Source organism: Garra rufa, chromosome 21, assembly GCF_049309525.1.
Source record: "Garra rufa chromosome 21, GarRuf1.0, whole genome shotgun sequence".
NCBI lineage: Eukaryota > Metazoa > Chordata > Actinopteri > Cypriniformes > Cyprinidae > Garra > Garra rufa.
In genome coordinates this window covers 9,423,507-9,442,418 of record NC_133381.1, presented here as the reverse complement: position 1 = coordinate 9,442,418, position 18,912 = coordinate 9,423,507, and the positions used below count along the sequence as shown (strand labels likewise).

The window sequence follows — 18,912 nt, the reverse complement described above, 5'->3', positions numbered from 1 at the left end:
GATATTTCTTATTACGAGAAAAGATTTTCGTTTTAACAAGATAATTTTCTTTTTAACGACATCTCAATTTTATGAGAAAAGATGTTTTAATGAAAAATACGAGAAAAATAACGAGTTATTAGAAGAATAGATGTTTTAACAAGAAAAATTCTCGCTATTACGAGAAAAGATGTCATTTTAACTAGATAATTTTCGTTTTAACGACATCGTTTTTAAAGGAAAAGATGTAACGAAAAACAACGTGAAAAAATGACGTTTGCACGATAATTGTGGTTCTCATTTTTACACGAAAATGTTATTTTAACTAGAAAACATCTCGTTATTAAGAGAAAAAATGTTGTTTTCACAAGATAATTGTTTCTTTTTACGAGAAAAGATGTTTTAACAAGAAAACATTTTATTACAAGAAAAGATGTAATTTTAACGAGATAATTGTCGTTATAACGTCAACTTGTTTTTATGAGAAAAGATGTAATTTTAACGAGATAATTGTTATAACCGACTCGTTTTTACGAGAAAAGATGCAATTTTAATGAGAAAACATCTTATGAGAAAAGGCCATTTTAATGAGATAATTGTTTTAACATCATCTCATTTTTACAAGAAAAGATGTCATTTAAACGAGAAAACATCATTATTACGAGAAAAGATGTCATTTTAATGAGATAATTGACGTTTTAACGGCATCTTGTTTTTACGAGAAAACACCTCATTACGAGAAAAGATGTAGCGAAAAACATCACGACAAGAAAAGATGTCATTTTAATGACATATTTTGTTATTATGAAAAAATATAGAGTTTTAACAAGATAATTGTGGTTTTAACGACATCTCGTTTTTGCGAGAAAAGATGTAATTTTAATGAAAATTGTTGTTTTATCGTCATGCCATTTTTACTAGAAAAAATCTTGTTATTAAGAGAAAAGATGCTGATTTACGAGATAATTGTCATTAAGAAAAAAAATAATTTCAACGACATCTCGTTTTTACGAGAAAAGTTGTTTTAACAAAAAACATCTCGTCATTACGAGAAAAGATGTAATTTTTACGAGATGTTATTTGAACTAGAAAACATCTCGTTATTAAGAGAAAAGACGCCGTTTTAACATAATTATAATTGTTCAAATATCTTGTTTTTAAGACAAAAGATGTTTTAATGTGAAAACATTTCGTTATTACAAGAAAAGATGTCATTTTAACGATAATTGTGGTTTTGAAGACAACACATCTAATTTTTACAAGAAAATGTTATTTTAACTAGAAAACATCTCATTATTAAGAGAAAAGATGTTTTAACGAAATAATTGCCATTTTAACGACATCTTGTTTTTACGAGAAAGGATGTCATTTTAACGAGAAAACATCTTGTTATCATGATAAAAGGCCGCTTTAATGCGATAATTGTTTTAACAACATCTCGTTTTTACAAGAAAAGATGTCGTTTTAACGAGAAAACATCGTTATTACGAGAAAACGTCGTTTTAACAAGAAAACAACTTGTTATTACGAGAAAAGATGCCGTTTTAATGAGAGAATTGTGGTTTTAACAATACATCTCACATTTCAGAGAAAATTTCCAAGACCAGAAGCCAGACCTATAAAATTAACTAATGGCTGTACCCGCACTTAGGGGAAAAGGTGGATAGGGAAATTAACAACGTGCAGTAAACAATAAAACAGTTTGCACTACAAACCAGTGTGTTTATATTTAAGATAACACATTAAAATAAAATAGTAAAACACCAATTTGCAAAATCAAGCAGCAAAACAAGCTGTTTTGTAAAGCTAAAAATAGCTGGAAGCGGATAAAACCAAATTGTTGAATAAAGTCATTATTTTAGTTTTCTTTATGCACAAAAAGTATTCTTGTAGCTTCATAACATTACGGTTGAACCACTGATTTTAATGACGTTCTTACTACCTTTTTCTGGTCCTCGAACATGGTAGCTGCATTGCTGTTTATGCAAGGTCAGAAAGCTCTCAGATTTCATCAGAAAAATCTTTATTTGTGTTCCGAAGATGAACAAAGGGTTTGGAACGATGTGAGAAATTAATGACAGAATTTTCATTTTTGGGCTAACTATCTTTTTAAGTTACTATGTGCAATAGCAGTAACAGGTCTGTTTGCCTTCGCCATTAATAACAAGCAAATGAATCAACGGCTGTTGAATACTAGTCTAAAAAGTCACCATAATGACCTAAACAAGAAATAAGGACTTCATCCAAGCATTTACCTCCATTATTAGAGCACAGAGACTGTGGAAGTGATCTTTAGAGAAGACAAAGCTACTGTATTATTCATCTAGCTGGGCTCTGGTAGAAAGTAAGAGTAGCAAAGCGTTCAGGTTTCACCCTGTTGCTCCGTCACTCATTCTGTGTTTTCTGCGTCCAGTGTGTCCACGTGAGCATGAGGGCCAGGGGATTGGAAATGGCCAGCAAGGACTGTGTGAAAGTGGCAGTCCGGGTCAGACCCTTTAATAAGGTTAGTACGGCCATAGTAAAAATTATGTGTTTTAAAGTTTATTTAGTAGGATTTTATTTGGATGGCTTGAGATTTGGAGACTATAAATTTCTAGTTTTTTCTTATGCAGAGGGAGCGGGATGCAGGCAGTCGATGCATTATCTCAATGACCTCCAACAACATCAGTATTCAAGACCCCCGCAACCCGCAAAACAGCCGTGCCTTTACTTTCGACTACACTTACTGGTCTCACAGTGGCTTCAGTAGGAACAAAGATGGTTTGTTTGTACCTGAGGAGACAGGTGGGCGCTATGCTGACCAGGTAACAGATATCAGGTTATACAGAGGATATCTAACCTTGCATAAGAGGATATGTCTTTGTTCATGTTTGTAAATGTGATTGCACAAGCATTGTGCTTTTTGAAGTTTAAAACTTTTGTGTCAGACCACAATTGCTGCTGTCTTTATTGTGATGGCTTTTTTTGTGTTTGGTTCAATCACTCTGTTCCTTGTGGTCATTTACAGGCGGGTGTGTTTCTGGATTTGGGGCAGGGCATCCTTGATAATGCACTGCAGGGCTACAATGCAACTTTACTGGCATATGGGCAGACTGGCTCTGGGAAGAGTTACTCTATGGTGGGTTATGGTCCTAACAAAGGCCTGATACCCACTCTGTGTGAGAGACTGTTTCAGTCTATCAGGAGCATGCAAGACAGCAGGCAGTGCCAGGTTTGTCAATGTTATTTATGTAACATCTCACTCTTTTGTCAAATTTACAGGGCATACGTACATGCAAAAATACTTTCACCCATTTTTTTCATAAGAATTACAACTTTTTTTTAAACCAAATACAGGTGTTTTTCAGCATGTTGGAAATTTACAATGAACAGGTAAGCATTTACCTTTACCAGATGCCAATAAATTTACATTTAACTGTTCTACAGTTGAGGTCAAAAGTTTACATCCCCCTTTCAGAATTTGTAAAATGTTAATTATTTTACTAAAATAAGAGGGATCATACAAAATGCATGTTATTGTTAATTTAGTACATTGACCCGAATAAGATATTTCACATAAAATATGTTTACATATAGTCCACAAGAGAAAATAATAGTTGAATTTTAACAATACTTCTTAATACTGTGTACCTGAATGATCCACAGCTGTTTTTTTGTTGTTTTTTGTTTGGTGATAGTTGTTCATGAGTCCCTTGTTTGTCCTGAACAGTTAAACTGCCTGCTGTTCTTCAGAAAAACCCTTTAGGTCTTAAAAATTATTTGTTTTTTCAGCATTTTTGTGTATTTGAACTCTTTCCAACAATGACTGTATGATTTTGAGATCCATCTTTTCACACTGAGGACAACTGAGGGACTCATATGCAACTATTACAGAAGGTTCAAACACTCACTGATGCTTCAGAAGGAAAAACTACGCATTAAGAGCCGGGGGTTAAAACTTTTGAACAGAATGGAGATGTGTACATTTTTCTTATTTTGCCTAAATATCATAATTTTCATTTAGTTCTGCCCTCCAGAAGCTACAGAAGATACTTACATGTTTCCCAGAAGACAGAATAAGTTCAATTTACCCTGATCTTTAAATGTAAAAGTTTTCAACCCCCGGGTCTTAATGCATTGTATTTCCTTCTGGCAGATCAGTGAGCGTTTAAACCAGGGGTCCCCAAACTTTTTTCTTTAATGGGGGGCCGGGTCGGTTTATAAAAGAAAATACCATGGGCCAGACTGACTACTAGTATTATTATTATTTTATTATGATTTTACCTGTATTTATTCTACCTTTTAATGCTAGAATAGTTTATTTTGTTATGCACCACACAGACAAATGATCATTTCTTTTCAAAAGATATACAGGTGCATCTCAATAAATTAGAAAGTTCATATATTTCAGTAATTCAACTCAAATTGTGAAACTTGTGTATTAAATAAATTTAATGCACACAGACTGAAGTAGTTTAAGTCTTTGATTCTTTAAATTGTGATGATTTGGCTTACATTTAACAAAAACCCACCAAATCTCAACAAATTAGAATATGCTGACTTGCTAATCAGATTATCAACTCAAAACGCCTGCAAAGGTTTCCTGAGCCATCAAAATGGTCTCTCAGTTTGGTTCACTAGGCTACACAATCATGGGGAAGACTGCTGATCTGACAATTGTCCAGAAGACAAGCATTGACACCCTTCACAAGGAGGGTAAGCCACAGAAAATGGCTGTTCACAGAGTGCTGTATCCAAGCATGTTAACAGAAAGTTGAGTGGAAGGAAAAAGTGTAGAAGAAAAAGATGCACAACGAACCAAGAGAACCGCAGCCTTGAGAGGCTTGTCAAGCAAAATCGATTCAAGAATCCACTGTGTTTTTTGAATCACACGTCAAACTCTGCCTTCATCCTTTTCAGCGCTTCCACAGACTTTTCAACTGGGAATGGGGCCACTGGTTTCTCAGCTGAAAAACTTTGGGTAACTGGGAGATGAGTGAAGTCTTGCTTTTGCACCTGTCCCACAAGCAGTGCTAGTTTCACCTCAAATGCTATTGAGTCATTTTTTCATCGCTCTGAATTTTCTAGCTGGCTTGCGCATCACCTGTTCGATTGCGATGACACATTACGTTGAATGTAGCATTCTGTTGGTGAAATTCACAAATAATTAGGCTTTGTTAATAACTAAGGGAAATTTTTGTTTGAAAGCCAATCTTTATTATCAAATACCGATATGATATAAGTAAAACATATATTTAAAATTTTTCATTTTCATTTTTCATTTTCAAAATGTGTGTCTGGCATTGTTCATTGCATTCGGCCCGCGGGCTTGGGGACCCCTGGTTTGAACCTTCTGTAATAGTTGCATGTGAGTCCCTCAGTTGTTCTCAGTGTGGAAAGATGGATCTCGAAATCATACTGTGCTCAGGTTGTAGACCTGCTATCGAAGACCAGCCGATCTGCGGGTGGTCTGCGGGTACGAGAGGACCAGCAGAGGGGTTTCTATGTGGAGGGGCTGAGGCGGGTACCCTGCGACAGTGCAGTGCAGGTGGAGCAGCTGATGGACCAGGGAACTCGCACACGCACCACTGCGGCCACACACATGAACGCCAACAGCAGTCGCTCACACATGCTCATCATCATCCAGCTCAAACAGGTCTTCAAATTTTCATATAGTTGTATCTCAAACAAATATTGTCATATCCTAACAAACCATACATCAATGAAAAGCTTATTTTATTTAAAAAAAAATACCCTTACCCCCAGAGTCACATATTATAGACGATATTTAGTGTTATTTTCTTAGAATTCTTTACTTGTATTTTCATTGTGCTTGTAGATTTTCTCAAAGGAGTGCATCACCAAACAGTCCAACGTTTACCTAGTGGACTTGGCTGGTAGTGAGAGACAAAGATCATCGGGGTCAGAGGCCGACAGGCTGAAAGAGGGTACTGCCATCAATCTCAGCTTAACGACCCTTGGAAATGTCATCAGGTCAGCAATTACAGTCTATGCAACCTCTATATAATCACTCTCTCTATCAGTCTCTATTCTGATTGGTTAATCACAGAATTTAGTAATATTTTGTAATTTGTAAATGTCATCTATGGAAATGCTGTATATCAATTGCTCTCGTTTCATACAAATGCAAGTGGTGTCCTGAGAGTAATATGCATTGCTTAGAACTTCGGTTGGACAAATTTAAAGGCAATTTTCTCAGTATTTAGATTTTTTTGCACCCTCTAATTCCAGATATTCAAATACTTGTATCTCGGCCAAATATCCTAACAAACGGTACATTAATGTAAAGCTTATTTATTCAGCTTTCAGGTGATCTCAGTTTAAAAAAAAATTGACCCTAAAGACCAAGTCACATATTATTGAAATGTTTGTAGCTGCTAGGCTGCTTGTTCTGTAAATTATAAGGGACAGTTTTTACTTAGCTAAAGCTTTAAGATAATACACAATAGGGCTATAAAATCATTTAATTTTAAGTAAATATTTCATTCCCACATTTGTTTATTTGGTGATTAGCCATCTAACAAAACTGCTTAATTTCGCCAATAATTCTGAAGCTTGGCTTAAGTGTCTGAATACTTTTTGGTGCCACTGTAGTTTGATTTGTGTTTAATATGCTGTTATGAATTTGCATTTATCTGTCTATATAGTGCTCTAGCAGACATGACTCTTGGGAAGAAAGTAGTTCACATCCCTTATAGAGACTCTGTCCTCACCAAATTACTGCAGTCTGCTCTTGGTGGCAACAGTCGAACCGTCATGGTAAGTTTTTGTAACTTTGCTTACAGTTTTCTTAAAGGATAAGTTCACTTTCAGAAAAAAAATCCTGATAATTTACCCACGCCCATGTCATCCAAGATATGTCTTTCTTTCTTCAGTCGAAAATAAATTAAGGTTTTGAGGAAAACATTCCAGGATTTTTCTGCATATAGTGGATTTCAATGGGAATCAATGGATTGTAGGTCCAAATTGCAGTTTCAATGCAGCTTCAAAGGGATCTACATGATCCCAGCAAAGAAATAAGTCTTTATCTACTGATCTGTAATTTCCTGAAAAAAAATATATATATTCCGACATGTCCGACATCGTTGTTTTACCTTTTTTTGTAAACAGCATTTGACTTTCTTTGCACGTTCACCTTGTAAACACTAGGGTCGGGCTGGTGCAAGACAAGCATTTGTGGTTAAAAAGTATGTAAAGTTGCATTGTTTTAAGAAAATGACCGTTCGTTTAGCTAGATATACCCCTTATTCCTCAGCTGGGATCTTGTAGAGCCCTTTGAACCTGCATTGAAACTGCAATTTGGACCATCAACCCGCTGATCCCCATTATGAAGAAAAATCCTGGAACGCTTTCCTCAAAAACCTTCATTTCTTTTCGACTGAAGACAGAAAGACATGAACATATTGGATGACGTGGGGGTGAGAAAATTATCAGGAAATTTTTATTCTGGAAGTGAACTAATCCTTCCAATCCTCCTAAACTAGAACATGGTAGCTGCAATGTTTTAGAATAATTGCATTAAAGTGTTTCTTGTCCTCATATACAGATTGCAACCTTGAGCCCTGCAGATATTTGCTATGAAGAGTCGCTTTCTACTCTTCGATATGCAGAGAGGTGGGTTCTGTAAATTTTGCATCAGGCTGACATACGTAATATATTCCAATGGACACATTGTCCCTCTTCTCAGGGCTAAGCGGATCCAGAATAAAGCTGTGGTGAACGAGAGTCCCACAGAACGACTGGTGAAGGAGCTCAAGGCAGAGAATGCAAAACTACTTCTGAGACTGAGCCGACTGGGCCAAGAAGGCCGTAAAGCTGACGATGAGACAAGTATGTAGTGATAGAAATACAAAGAAAGTTTAATTGCAAGCACATTTTGTCTAATTAAACATATTGTTTGTTAAAGAGGAGCTGAGGCGATTGTTGACTCACAATGAGCTGCAGATTCGAGCCATTCAGACGTTGTGGGAACAGCATCTCCAAGAGGCTCTAAAAGACTGGGAGACTCAGTATGCAACCATAACACAGGTACACAAACACGCTCTTATAAACATGCGACTTTAAGATTTAAAACGTTTAAAAGTTCCTCACAGCAATGCCGGCAATGCCTGGGAACATACAGTTGAAGTCAAAAGTTTACATACACCGGCAAATCTGTAAAATGATTTTACCAAAATAAGAGGAATCATACAAAATGCATCTCAGGATATTTCACATAAATGACGTTTACATATAGTTCACAAGTTAAATAATAGCTGAATTTTAAAAAATGACCCTGTTCAAAATTTTACATACACTTTTTTTATTTTAGTGATAGTTGTTTATGAGTCCCTTGTTTGTCTAGAACAAGTTAAACTGCCCGCTGTTCTTCAGAAAAAATCCTTCAGGTCCCACAAATTCTTTGGTTTTTCAGGATTTTTGTGTATTTGAACCCTTTGAACCCTCATTGATTCCAACAATGACTGTATAAGTTTGAGATCCATCTTTTCACACTGAGGACAACTGAGGAACTCGTATGCAACTATTACAGAAGGTTCAAACGCTCACTGATGCTCCAGAAGGAAACACTAAGAGCTGGGGTGAAAACTTTCTAAATTTGAAGATTAGGGTAAATTTATCTTATTTAGCTTCTGAAAAGCAGTACTAAATGAAAAAAAAAAAAGATATTTAGGCAAAATAAGAAAAAAATGTAAACATGTTTACATTATGTTCAAAAGTTTTCACCCCCAGTACACAATTTTGTAAAAATGTGGCCTTTAAAATCAGTAAAAGTACCTGATCTCAGAGAATTCACAGTTTAAACTATTAATTTACACAATTACACAATGTATTTATATCCCTTTACTCTAGGCCACAAAAGCTGATTATATTACATCCATTCAGTGTTTTGCTTTTATTATTATTATTTTATTTTTTTTGTATTTGTTTTATTTTATTATTATACTTTATTTTCACTTTTCATTTTAGTTTGTTTTTGTCATTTTGTTAAGTGCTTTATTTTTCAAATATTTATATTTATAACAAATAACTTACTTTTTTTTATTTAGTTTATATATACATTTTTATATATTTATTGAATGTATAAAACTGTTTATTTTAGTTGATTCTAATTTTCTTGGAAATATCTTCCTGTTTTAGGAGCGAAGGATGATGCAGATGCATCCGTACATAATGAACATCAATGAGGATGCTCAGCTGTCTGGCGTCGTGAAGCTTTTCATTCAAGAAGGTGAGCTAAACTTACAATAGTGACATGAGACCAGTTATATCCACATATGAACTGAAAGCAATATATGTTTTTTTTTAATGAGAAGGTGAATGGGATATTGGTCTGGCAGACAACTCACCTAAATCACTCTGTATCAGGGGTTTAGGGTAAGTCTAGCATGAGCAAAATGATGAAGATTGTATCTGTTTTTCAACAAATATAAGCTGATATTTTGTTTTCCTGTTTTCAGCATTCAGGAGAAACATGCTGTTTTCTCAAACCAGCAAAGGAGAGTTTCAATTACTCCAGTCTCCGGGTCAAAAGTCATTGTGAATGGAGTGCAGACATCTAAGAGGATAGGACTCCAGCATTTGGTGTGTTTATTATGCTTAATACACTTTAATCATAAAGGCATTTCTCAATTCATCATGATTTGCATTTTCAAATATGAGTCAGAAAGGTGATCCGAGTGTAGTGTCAAGATAATATTGAAGTAGTTAAGTGTTAAACTGCGTTTTTCTCTTTCTGGTGAAGGATCGCCTCGTCTTGGGTTCGAACAGCACTTACCTGTTCATCGGCTTCCCCTCAGAGCGCTCAGGAGAGGATTGGAGTCGTTATGATTATGATTACTTTCAATCAGAGCTGGCAGCGGCCGAGGGCTTCCACTTTCAGTCTCTGTGTGACAATCAGGGCCACCGTATGTGTTAAATCAATTGAAATGTCCACTTTTGAATAGATGTCTCTAGGTTTGTTTATTCAAGATTCATTCTAGAATTTAATATTTTGAATTCTATTTAATTTTTATATTTCCAGTCTTTATTTAATTTTAATTTTTTTTTTCATTTTTATTCGTTTTTGTTTTGCCACGGCAGCATTACTTGTCAGCGAATTTTGCATTTTATTTTATTTCAGCTCTATTTCAATGAAATAAAACAATTGTAATAGTTTGTATTAACAATAACAACACCTGCAGGGCCACACCAGCCTGACCCCAGTCTACTGGCTGTGTTTTATGACTATATAAAGCTGATGCCCATGGTGACAGAAGCTAACCAAATGAGTCAAGAGTTAAAAAAGGTGAGTACAGTGACAACACTTGTGATCATCTAAAATGTATTAATATATTTTGGGAAACCAGTAGCTGAAAAATGGCTCTTAGTTTGAAATGGAGCTTAAAGGATAGTTCACCCTGTGATCATGTACTCATCCTCAAGCTGTTTTAAACCTGCAAGAGAGGGATAGTTCACCTAAAAATGAAAATTCTGTCATTAATTGTCTTTCCAAACCCGTAAGAACTTCGTTCATCTTCAAAACACAAATTAAGATATTTTTGATGTAATCCGAGAGCTTTCTGACCTTGCATAAACAGCAACATTCAAGGCCCAGAAAGGTAGTATGGACATTGATAAAATAGTTCATGTGACATCAGTGGTCGAACCATAATTTTTGGGAGCTACATGAATACTTTTTGTGCACAATGAAAACAAAAATAACAACTTTATTCAACAATCGACACACATTCACAAGAGTACAAAAAGTATTTTCGTGGCTACATAACATTATGATTGAACCACTGATGTCATATGGACTATTTTAACAATGTCCTTACTATCTTTCTGGCCCTTGAACATGGTAGTTGTGTTGCTGCCTATGCAGGATAGAAAAGCTCTCGGATTTCATCAAAAATATTTTGATTTGTGTTCTGAAGATGAAGGCGTAACAGGTTTGGAACGACATGAGGGTGAGTAATTAATGACAGAATTTAACATTTTGGGTGAAATATTCCTTTAAAAGAAGATATGAAGAATGTTGATAACCAAACAGTTGCTGGACCCCATTGACTTGTTTAGTATGGGAAACATCTATAGAAGTCAATGGGGACCAGAAACTGTCAAAATATCACATTTTATTTTAAACAGCAGAAAGAAATTCATACAGGTTTGGGTGAGCAAATGATAACAGATTTTTTTTTTTTTTTTTTTTGTGTAAACTAAACTAAAAATTCACTACAGTATAGTTTTACCTTTAAAAAATACAAAAGTACTTTTGAAAAATTATTTTAGACTAATCAAATGCCACTTACTTTAGCACTCTTTAGAATTACCTGATTCTTTCGGTTTTTGAGTTAAATAATCATTTGCACAGAAATACATCTGCCATTGGGCATTTCTATAATGGCGGTGTTAACTAAAAACCTTTTGATGCTGCATCCACACTTATATAAAATAGTCATATTGTAACAAAACAGTACATATAATGCACACTAAAAATGATTATTACCTTTTTTAGGGAGTTGAATTCAAATTGGAAATCAAGAACCTGGCAATGTCAGACTCTAAGGGTCATGACCTGGAGAAGGACATTGCAGTAAGAGTGACATCTGTGGAGAGCAAACAGGTGGGAAATCTATCAGCATTTGGCTTAAAGCACAATATGCAAGATTTTTTTTATATATAAAAAAACACTAGAATAGAGTTATATATTTTGCTCATTGTGTACTTAATCCCAGATGTTTCAAAGAAGGTATAAATCCAGAGAAATAAGCGATTTTAAATAGTGGCCATGCCAATGACGTTAGACACTCTCAGATTTTCAGGTTTTATTTTGTAGAAAACGGAAACCCCAAAGACACTTATGTATTATAACGTCATAGCATTATAACATAAATTTCAACACACTTAAATGTATCGAATATGATAAAACAGCGCTGCTTTTTCCTACATACACATGACCGGAAGAAGCGGAAGCGGTGGACTGTGGCATAATAAAAGTTCCGCTGCGCTCGTCCTTCATTAGCAATCGTTCCAGCGTCCTCGTTTCGCTTGCACGACTTTCAGCCCAACCCTGCTTCATAAATCTTAGTAAATCTTTAATACATTGGTTAATCTATGGACATGGTTTCTGTCTGTGTCCCATCGGTTTGCATCAGCTGTGAGAATGAAGACTACAACTCCCATGATTCCACACTCAGTCACTGCTTCATCAAACATCTTTGTTTGGTTTCAATATGCGCCCTCTAGTGGCGAAAACTTACATATTGTGCTATAAATTACAGATAAAGCTATTTTTTGGGATATGCATGACACAAAAGAACATTAAGAACAATGTAAACAGCAAATCGACTCTTTTTCAGAATAAAGTAGTCAAAAAGGAATGTACAGAAGTTTGACACAGATGTCAGCTGACATAGTTTTCAGAGAAGCAATTACAGTAGATGTTTTTGAAAACATGGACCTGTATAACTGAATAAGAGACTAATGCAATTACAGAATCAGATGTTGAGCCGAAGCACGAGGCCACTGATGTTATATTATCCCACAGTATGCACAAAAATGTTCCAGCTCTCACTCGATATTGCAGACATTGTTTACCCCAAAATTGTATTTCTTCTGTTGAAAACAAAATATATTTTTAGCATTTTTTCCATATTATCCCTGCTGAAAAAAACAGCTAAAACCAGCCTAGGCTGGTTGGCTGGTCTTAGCTGGTTTAAGATGGAAGTAGCTGGTTTTAGCTGGTGGTCTCACAGCCTGACCAATTAAGACCAGCCTGGCCAGGCTGGGAAAGTGGCCAAAACCCCTCTAAAACCAGCCTGCTGACCAGCTAAAACCAGCCAACCAGCCTAGGCTGGTTTTAGCTGTTTTTTTTTTCAGCAGGGATGGAAGTCAATTGCTACCAGCAACTATTCGGTTACCAACATTCTTAAAAATATCTTTTGTGTTCAACAGAAGGAACCATTTGGTAGCTTTTTTCACTTTTGCACTAAAAGCAGTGCTAATTTAATTCTGCATGCCTATTTTCCACCCTTTCTCTGACCCTTATATTTAAACAGGCATTTTTTTTGCTGATGTGCCTTTCAGACCTTTCATAAAAACATGAGCTCTGTTATGATCTAAATGCTCATGCTTTTTGTCTTCTTAGGTGTGGATGTGGTCCAAAGCCAAATTCGTCAACCGTAAGTTTCTGATGGAGGAGGTGTACCAGCAGCAGGTGGTGGGAGGAGAAGGGGCAGACCGAGCTCCTCTTCCCAGGGACAGAGATCCGTTCTGGGATCCTCTGGAGTCCCTGCACCTGGGGAGCGCTTACCTATGGCTGCAGTCCCTGGCATTTCGCATCCCTCTGGAGGAGCAAGTGGAAGTGGTGGGTCCGGAAGGAACGGAGGAGGCCATACTGCAGGCACAGCTAGTGCCCTGCAGCCCAACAGGACTGTGGGTAACATTTCTGCAATTAAATATGAAATAGAAATTAGTAGTGCTGTAATATTTATACTGTACATTACAGGCCCCTGGGTGAAGACGACATTCTTATAGACCCGTCAGAGCTGCTTGGGAAACGTCTAGACTTTCAGCTGATTTTGGATCAGTGCTGTGGCCTACGCTGGGTTAAAGAGGCCCGTAACAGAGGCGTGCAAATCGGGTTAGTTTGAATCAGTGCTGGCAGTATGTAATGGAGAGTTTGTATTAGAAATAATACTTAAGCATGCTAATAATTTTGTCAATTTGTCACCATACAGTTGAGGTCAAAAGTTTACATCCCCCTTTCAGAATCTGCAAAATGTTAATTATTTAACCAAAATAAGAAGGATCATACAAAATGCATGTTATTGTTTATTTAGTAGTGACCTGAATAAGATATTTCACATAAAAGATGTTTACATATAGTCCACAAGCAAAAATAATAGTTAAATTTATAAAAATGACCCAGTTCAAAAGTTTACATACTCTTGATTCTTAATACTGTGTTGTTACCTGAATGATCCACAGCTGTGTTTTTTAGTTTAGTGATAGTTGTTCATGAGTCCCTTGTTTGTCCAGAACAGTTAAACTGCATGTTGTTCTTCATAAAAATTCTTTAGGTCACACAAATCATTTGGTTTTCAAGCATTTTTATGTATTTGAACTATTTCCAACAATGACTGTATGATTTTGAGATTCATTTTTTCACATCGAGGACAACTGAGGGACTGCAACTATTATGCAGCTATTACAGAAGGTTAAAATGCTCACTAATGCTTTAGAAAGAAACAAAATTGGGCGGGGGTGAAAACTTTTGGAATTGAAGATCAGGGTAAATTTGATTTATTTTGTCTTTTGGGACATATGTAAGTATCTTTTTTAGCTTCTGAAGGGCAGTACTAAATGAAAAAAGATGATATTTACACAAAATAAGAAGAATGTACACATCTTCATTCTGTTCAAAAGTTTACACCCCCCGGCCTTAATGAATATTTTTCCTTCCGGAGCATCAGTGAGTGTTTGAACCTTCTGTAATAGTTGCGTATGAGTCCCTCAGTTGTCCTCAGTGTGAAAAGATGGATCACAAAATCATACAGCCATTGTTGGAAAGGGTTCAAATACACAAAAATGCTAAAAACAACAAAGAATTTGTGGGACCTGAGACTAAGGACAACGGGCAGCTTAACTGTTCAGGACAAACAAGGGACTCATGAACAACTATCACTAAAAAAATAATAGCACAGTATTAAGAATCAAGTGTATGTAAACTTTTGAACAAGGTCATTTTTATAAATTCAACTATTATTTCCTCTTGTGGACTACATGTAAACATCTTTTATATGGGATATCTTATTCAGGTTAGTACTAAATAAAAATAACATGCATTTTGTATGATCCTTCTTATTTTGATAAAATAATTAACATGTTGCAGATTCTGCAAGGTGTATGCAAACTTTTGCAAGCATCCGTTTCCTTATAATGCTACTAATGGCTAAATGAATAGCCTAGAGACTGAAGTTCAACCAAAGTTCTGAACTGTGATTGACAGGTTTCAGGTGTTTGACTGTCCGCAGCCCCTCTACACTCCAGCGGTGTGGCACAACGTGAATCCTCTCTTGGATCACAGAATCCAGTTCACTGCTTTGAGGACCTCTCAGGAGCTGCTCAACTACCTGCAGAGCAATGCTCTTGTGCTGGAGCTGTGGGGCCTGCAGGGTAAAAATCTCTAAGAACAGCATTTATCTGAAATAGAAATCTTTTGTAGCATTATAAATATGTTTACGGGTACTAACAATTTCATCAAATGAATGGGTCATTTGAACGTATTTTTGAACAGTAGTGTATGTTGAGATTGCAATAATAAAGTCATTTGATGATAGAAAATACAAAGAAGCTGTAGAAACTGTAACAAGAGTCAAACCAAACCATTTGCCCTTGAGGCATTTTTGACCTTCTCCAATAAACATGTTTGTGTTTGTAGAAGGATGTTCTGAATTAATCTCCTGTATGGATGGAGTGAAGATGACTCAAGAGGACAGCATAATTATTGACAAGATCAGTGCATCAGAACCCTCGGTATAATCCTTAAATAAACAGACCTTGCATATGATGTTTCCAATAATTGTGTATTATTTTTGTTAACATCCAAACTGCTTTGCATGAGCCAGGCTAGAATTTGTATTTATGTTTGTTTAGACAGCAGAAACTGGAGGTTCTGACCTCAACTCATCTCTCCGAGCCCTTCATCAGGACTTGGAACAGCTGAGAAATGCTAATGCAGTGCTGAAGAAAGAAAACAGTGCTCTGAGAGAGCAGCTCAACTCGGCCAGAAATGGTGACTACTTTCTGTTAAGTCATGCAGAACATTATTTCTCTGTTGAGTTACACTACCACTCAAAAGATTTGTAATGTTTTTTAAAGAAGTCCCTACTGCTCACTAAGTCTGCATTTATTTGACCCAAAGCACTGTAAAAACAGTAAAATTGTGAAATATTTTTACTATTTAAAATAACTGATATCTATTTGAATATATTTTTAAATGTATTTTATTCCTGTGATCAAAGCTAAATTTTTAAGTCTTCAGTGTCACATGATCCTTCAGAAATTATTCTAATATGCTGATTTGCTGTTCAAGAAACATTTTTTATTAATATTATTAATATTTAAAACTGTTGAGAACATTTTTTCAGGATTCTTTGATGAATAGAAAGATCCAAAGATTTTTCGGGGGGAAAAGAAATTATAGGAAATAATACTTTTATTTAGAAAGGATGCTTTAAGTTGACCAAAAGTGATGATAAAGACATTTGTAATGTTACAAAAGATTTCTATTTCAGATAAATGCTGTTCTTCTGAACTTTCTATTAATCAAAAATCCTGAAAAAAATCTACTCAGCTGTTTTCAACATTAATAATAATAATAATAATAATAATAATAATAATAATAATAATAATAATAATAATAAGCAAATATTAATGATTATACAGAATATTAGAATGATTTCTGAAGGATCATGTGACTGGAGTAATGATGCTAAAAATTTGGCTTTGAAATCACAGGAATAAATTACATTTTTAAATATATCGAAACAGAAAGCAGTTATTTTAAATGGTAAAAATATTTCAAAATTTTACTGTTTTTGCTGTACTTTGGATCAAATCAATGCAGGCTTAGTGAGCAGAAGAAACTTCTTTAAAATCATTAAAAATCTAAAAATGGGGGCTCGTCCGGGATGTTTTAATTATTTTTTTCTACTTATTATTATTATTATTTTTTTTAAATTTGAATAATTTAAATTTAAAACTTAATTTAACAACAATTTATTACATTGTTTTCTGGTAAAAAAAAAAAAAAATGGATTCTGTTTTAATGGTTTAATTACATTTATTAACCAATTGAATTCATGAAGCTTTATATAATAATTTAATACAGTTTTACAGTAATATTGCTTTATAAAATTTATCTTTTTCAGAAATTCTGTGTTGTTTGATTTTTTCTAAATTTATGATTTAATACAATTAAAAAAATGGTGGTAATCAAATGAAGGCATAAAACATTTTAAGCTTTTTTTTAGCTTTTAAAATACAATAAAATACAAATGTGATATTCCTTAAATAAAGTAAAAAAAATATTATTATTATTTTAAGAAGTACATTCTGAACTAAGAAGTACATACTTTAGGAAATACATAAATTTCTGTCACAATTTAATATTAAATCAAACTTTTATTTTGATGGGTTGTCATGAATACTATATCTATGATTTTTATGTATAAAATTTGCCAAATTTCATGACATTCCAGACCGTGCTGTACCATAACTTTAATTTTTATTACTAGATCGTGCAATTATGTCTTCGTTTTCTTTATCATAATAATCGTAGGGGCCTACCAATACAAATATTTACAATTAGTGATAAAATAACAAGCATGAAACATGCGAAAACAGAAATTTATTCACACAACTACTCAGCATTTCTTCTACAAGTGGGCTTCTATGTTACCTAACATGCTCTGGTTATAACACATATTATGTTATTCTCCCTTATTCGTGATTCCTGCTGCAGGTGTGGAGAATAACCGCGGTCGGCAGGAACGCAGAGGCAGTCTGAGGCCCAGCTGTGATGCTGAGTTTGCCAAAGCCTTAAAAGTCTTCTACCACAGCATGACCTCTGTTAGAGGGCAACTTCAGCGGCTGCGCAGACACAAACCCAGTGTAAGTGTGCAAGTCCAAAACTATTGCTCATGCCAGTCATGTGAAGTCCTTTGGGTTATACATGCTTTGACTGTAATGTCTATACATGTGCGTTTGTGCTTCCATAGGAGGAAGCAGACCTGCTAGGTCTCAGACTGTATGTGGATGAACATACGTATCTCCTGAAGGACTTTTCTGAACAGCTGGAACAGTGTGTCACCACTCTCAAACAGGATGTGGCTGCCATCGTACGTCGAAAAAGAGAAAAATCTGGGATTTGGTCCTGATACGGCTATTAAATCAATCACCCTGCATGAACTTGTACACTTTTGAGACTGAATTTTGATTAAAGGTTAACAGAGTACTAGATTCATAAAAAAAAAAGACTGGTTTTTGTATGGGTCAAAATTATTGATTTTACTTTTATGCCAAAAATCATTAGGATATTAAGTAAAGATCATGTTCCATGAAGATATTTTGTAAATTTCTTACCGTAAATGTTATATCTAAACTTAATATTTGATTAGCATTATGCATTGCTAACAACTTCATTTGGACAACCTTAAAGGTGATTTTCTCATTATTATTTTTTTTCACCCTCAGATTCCAGATTTTCACATAGTTGTATCTCAGCCAAATATTGTCCTATCTAAACAAACCATACATCAATGGAAAGCTTGTTTGTATACTGGAATACTTATTAAAACTTACTGCATTTGTTAAAATGTACACAGCCATAGAACACTACATTGACTATTTCATCCCACATTGCAGTGCACTCAACTATTTATTTCTTCTGTAACAAATAAACTGTTAAACTGTATCAGAACAAATCACATAACTTTGATAAAAAGGTATGTATTGGATTACAATATTACAGTATATCAGCTACAGTAGATCTCTCAACCAATGCTGTAGACTATTACACATTACTATTATGTTAAAGTTTAAATTAACATCTGATTTAAATATCGGATAGTTTCCATGAGGTAAATGTGGAAATTATTTTTAGTGTTAAAAAGTAATCAGTTTCAATTGTATTTTAGCAATAAACCCTTTAAACCAATTGAGATTGTGTTGGAATATAAAGAGTTAAATGACAGACGCCCAGTTTCTCCTTATTAGAATTCTTCCACCTAACGCTATCAGCTCTGTGATTGGTCCACTTAGAATTTACACATTACAGAGGGCCAATGAGAGACTACATTCTAATTTACTAACTTCATGACAAGTTCTGCCAGCTGTGAGGATTGCTACACTGATAAACTAAGTTACAGTGATAATAAACTAGAGAAG

At 34.9% G+C, this 18,912-nt stretch overlaps 1 protein-coding gene across 1 annotated transcript; it reads left to right on the top strand.

Moving 5' to 3' along the window:
• Positions 1-2,428: 2,428 nt before the first annotated feature.
• On the top strand, positions 2,429-17,903 carry kif28 (kinesin family member 28). Its single transcript, XM_073827557.1, has 23 exons — positions 2,429-2,482; positions 2,592-2,783; positions 2,987-3,190; positions 3,316-3,351; positions 5,387-5,614; positions 5,798-5,952; positions 6,627-6,738; positions 7,526-7,593; positions 7,667-7,809; positions 7,886-8,007; positions 9,118-9,208; positions 9,294-9,354; positions 9,438-9,561; positions 9,722-9,866; positions 10,155-10,264; positions 11,477-11,584; positions 13,109-13,395; positions 13,469-13,603; positions 14,972-15,138; positions 15,404-15,498; positions 15,619-15,757; positions 17,489-17,637; positions 17,745-17,903. The coding sequence occupies exons 1-23, from the start codon at positions 2,429-2,431 to the stop codon at positions 17,901-17,903; spliced, it is 3,084 nt and encodes a 1,027-aa protein (XP_073683658.1).
• The last annotated feature ends 1,009 nt before the right edge of the window (positions 17,904-18,912 follow it).

Coding starts and splice junctions, on each gene's coding strand:
- kif28 (XM_073827557.1), top strand. CDS start 2,429: ATGGCCAGCAAGGACTGTGTGAAAGTGGCAGTCCGGGTCAGACCCTTT. Junction 7,810..7,885: donor TAAAGCTGACGATGAGACAA/GTATGTAGTGAT, acceptor TGTTTGTTAAAG/AGGAGCTGAGGCGATTGTTG. Junction 15,499..15,618: donor TCAGTGCATCAGAACCCTCG/GTATAATCCTTA, acceptor ATGTTTGTTTAG/ACAGCAGAAACTGGAGGTTC.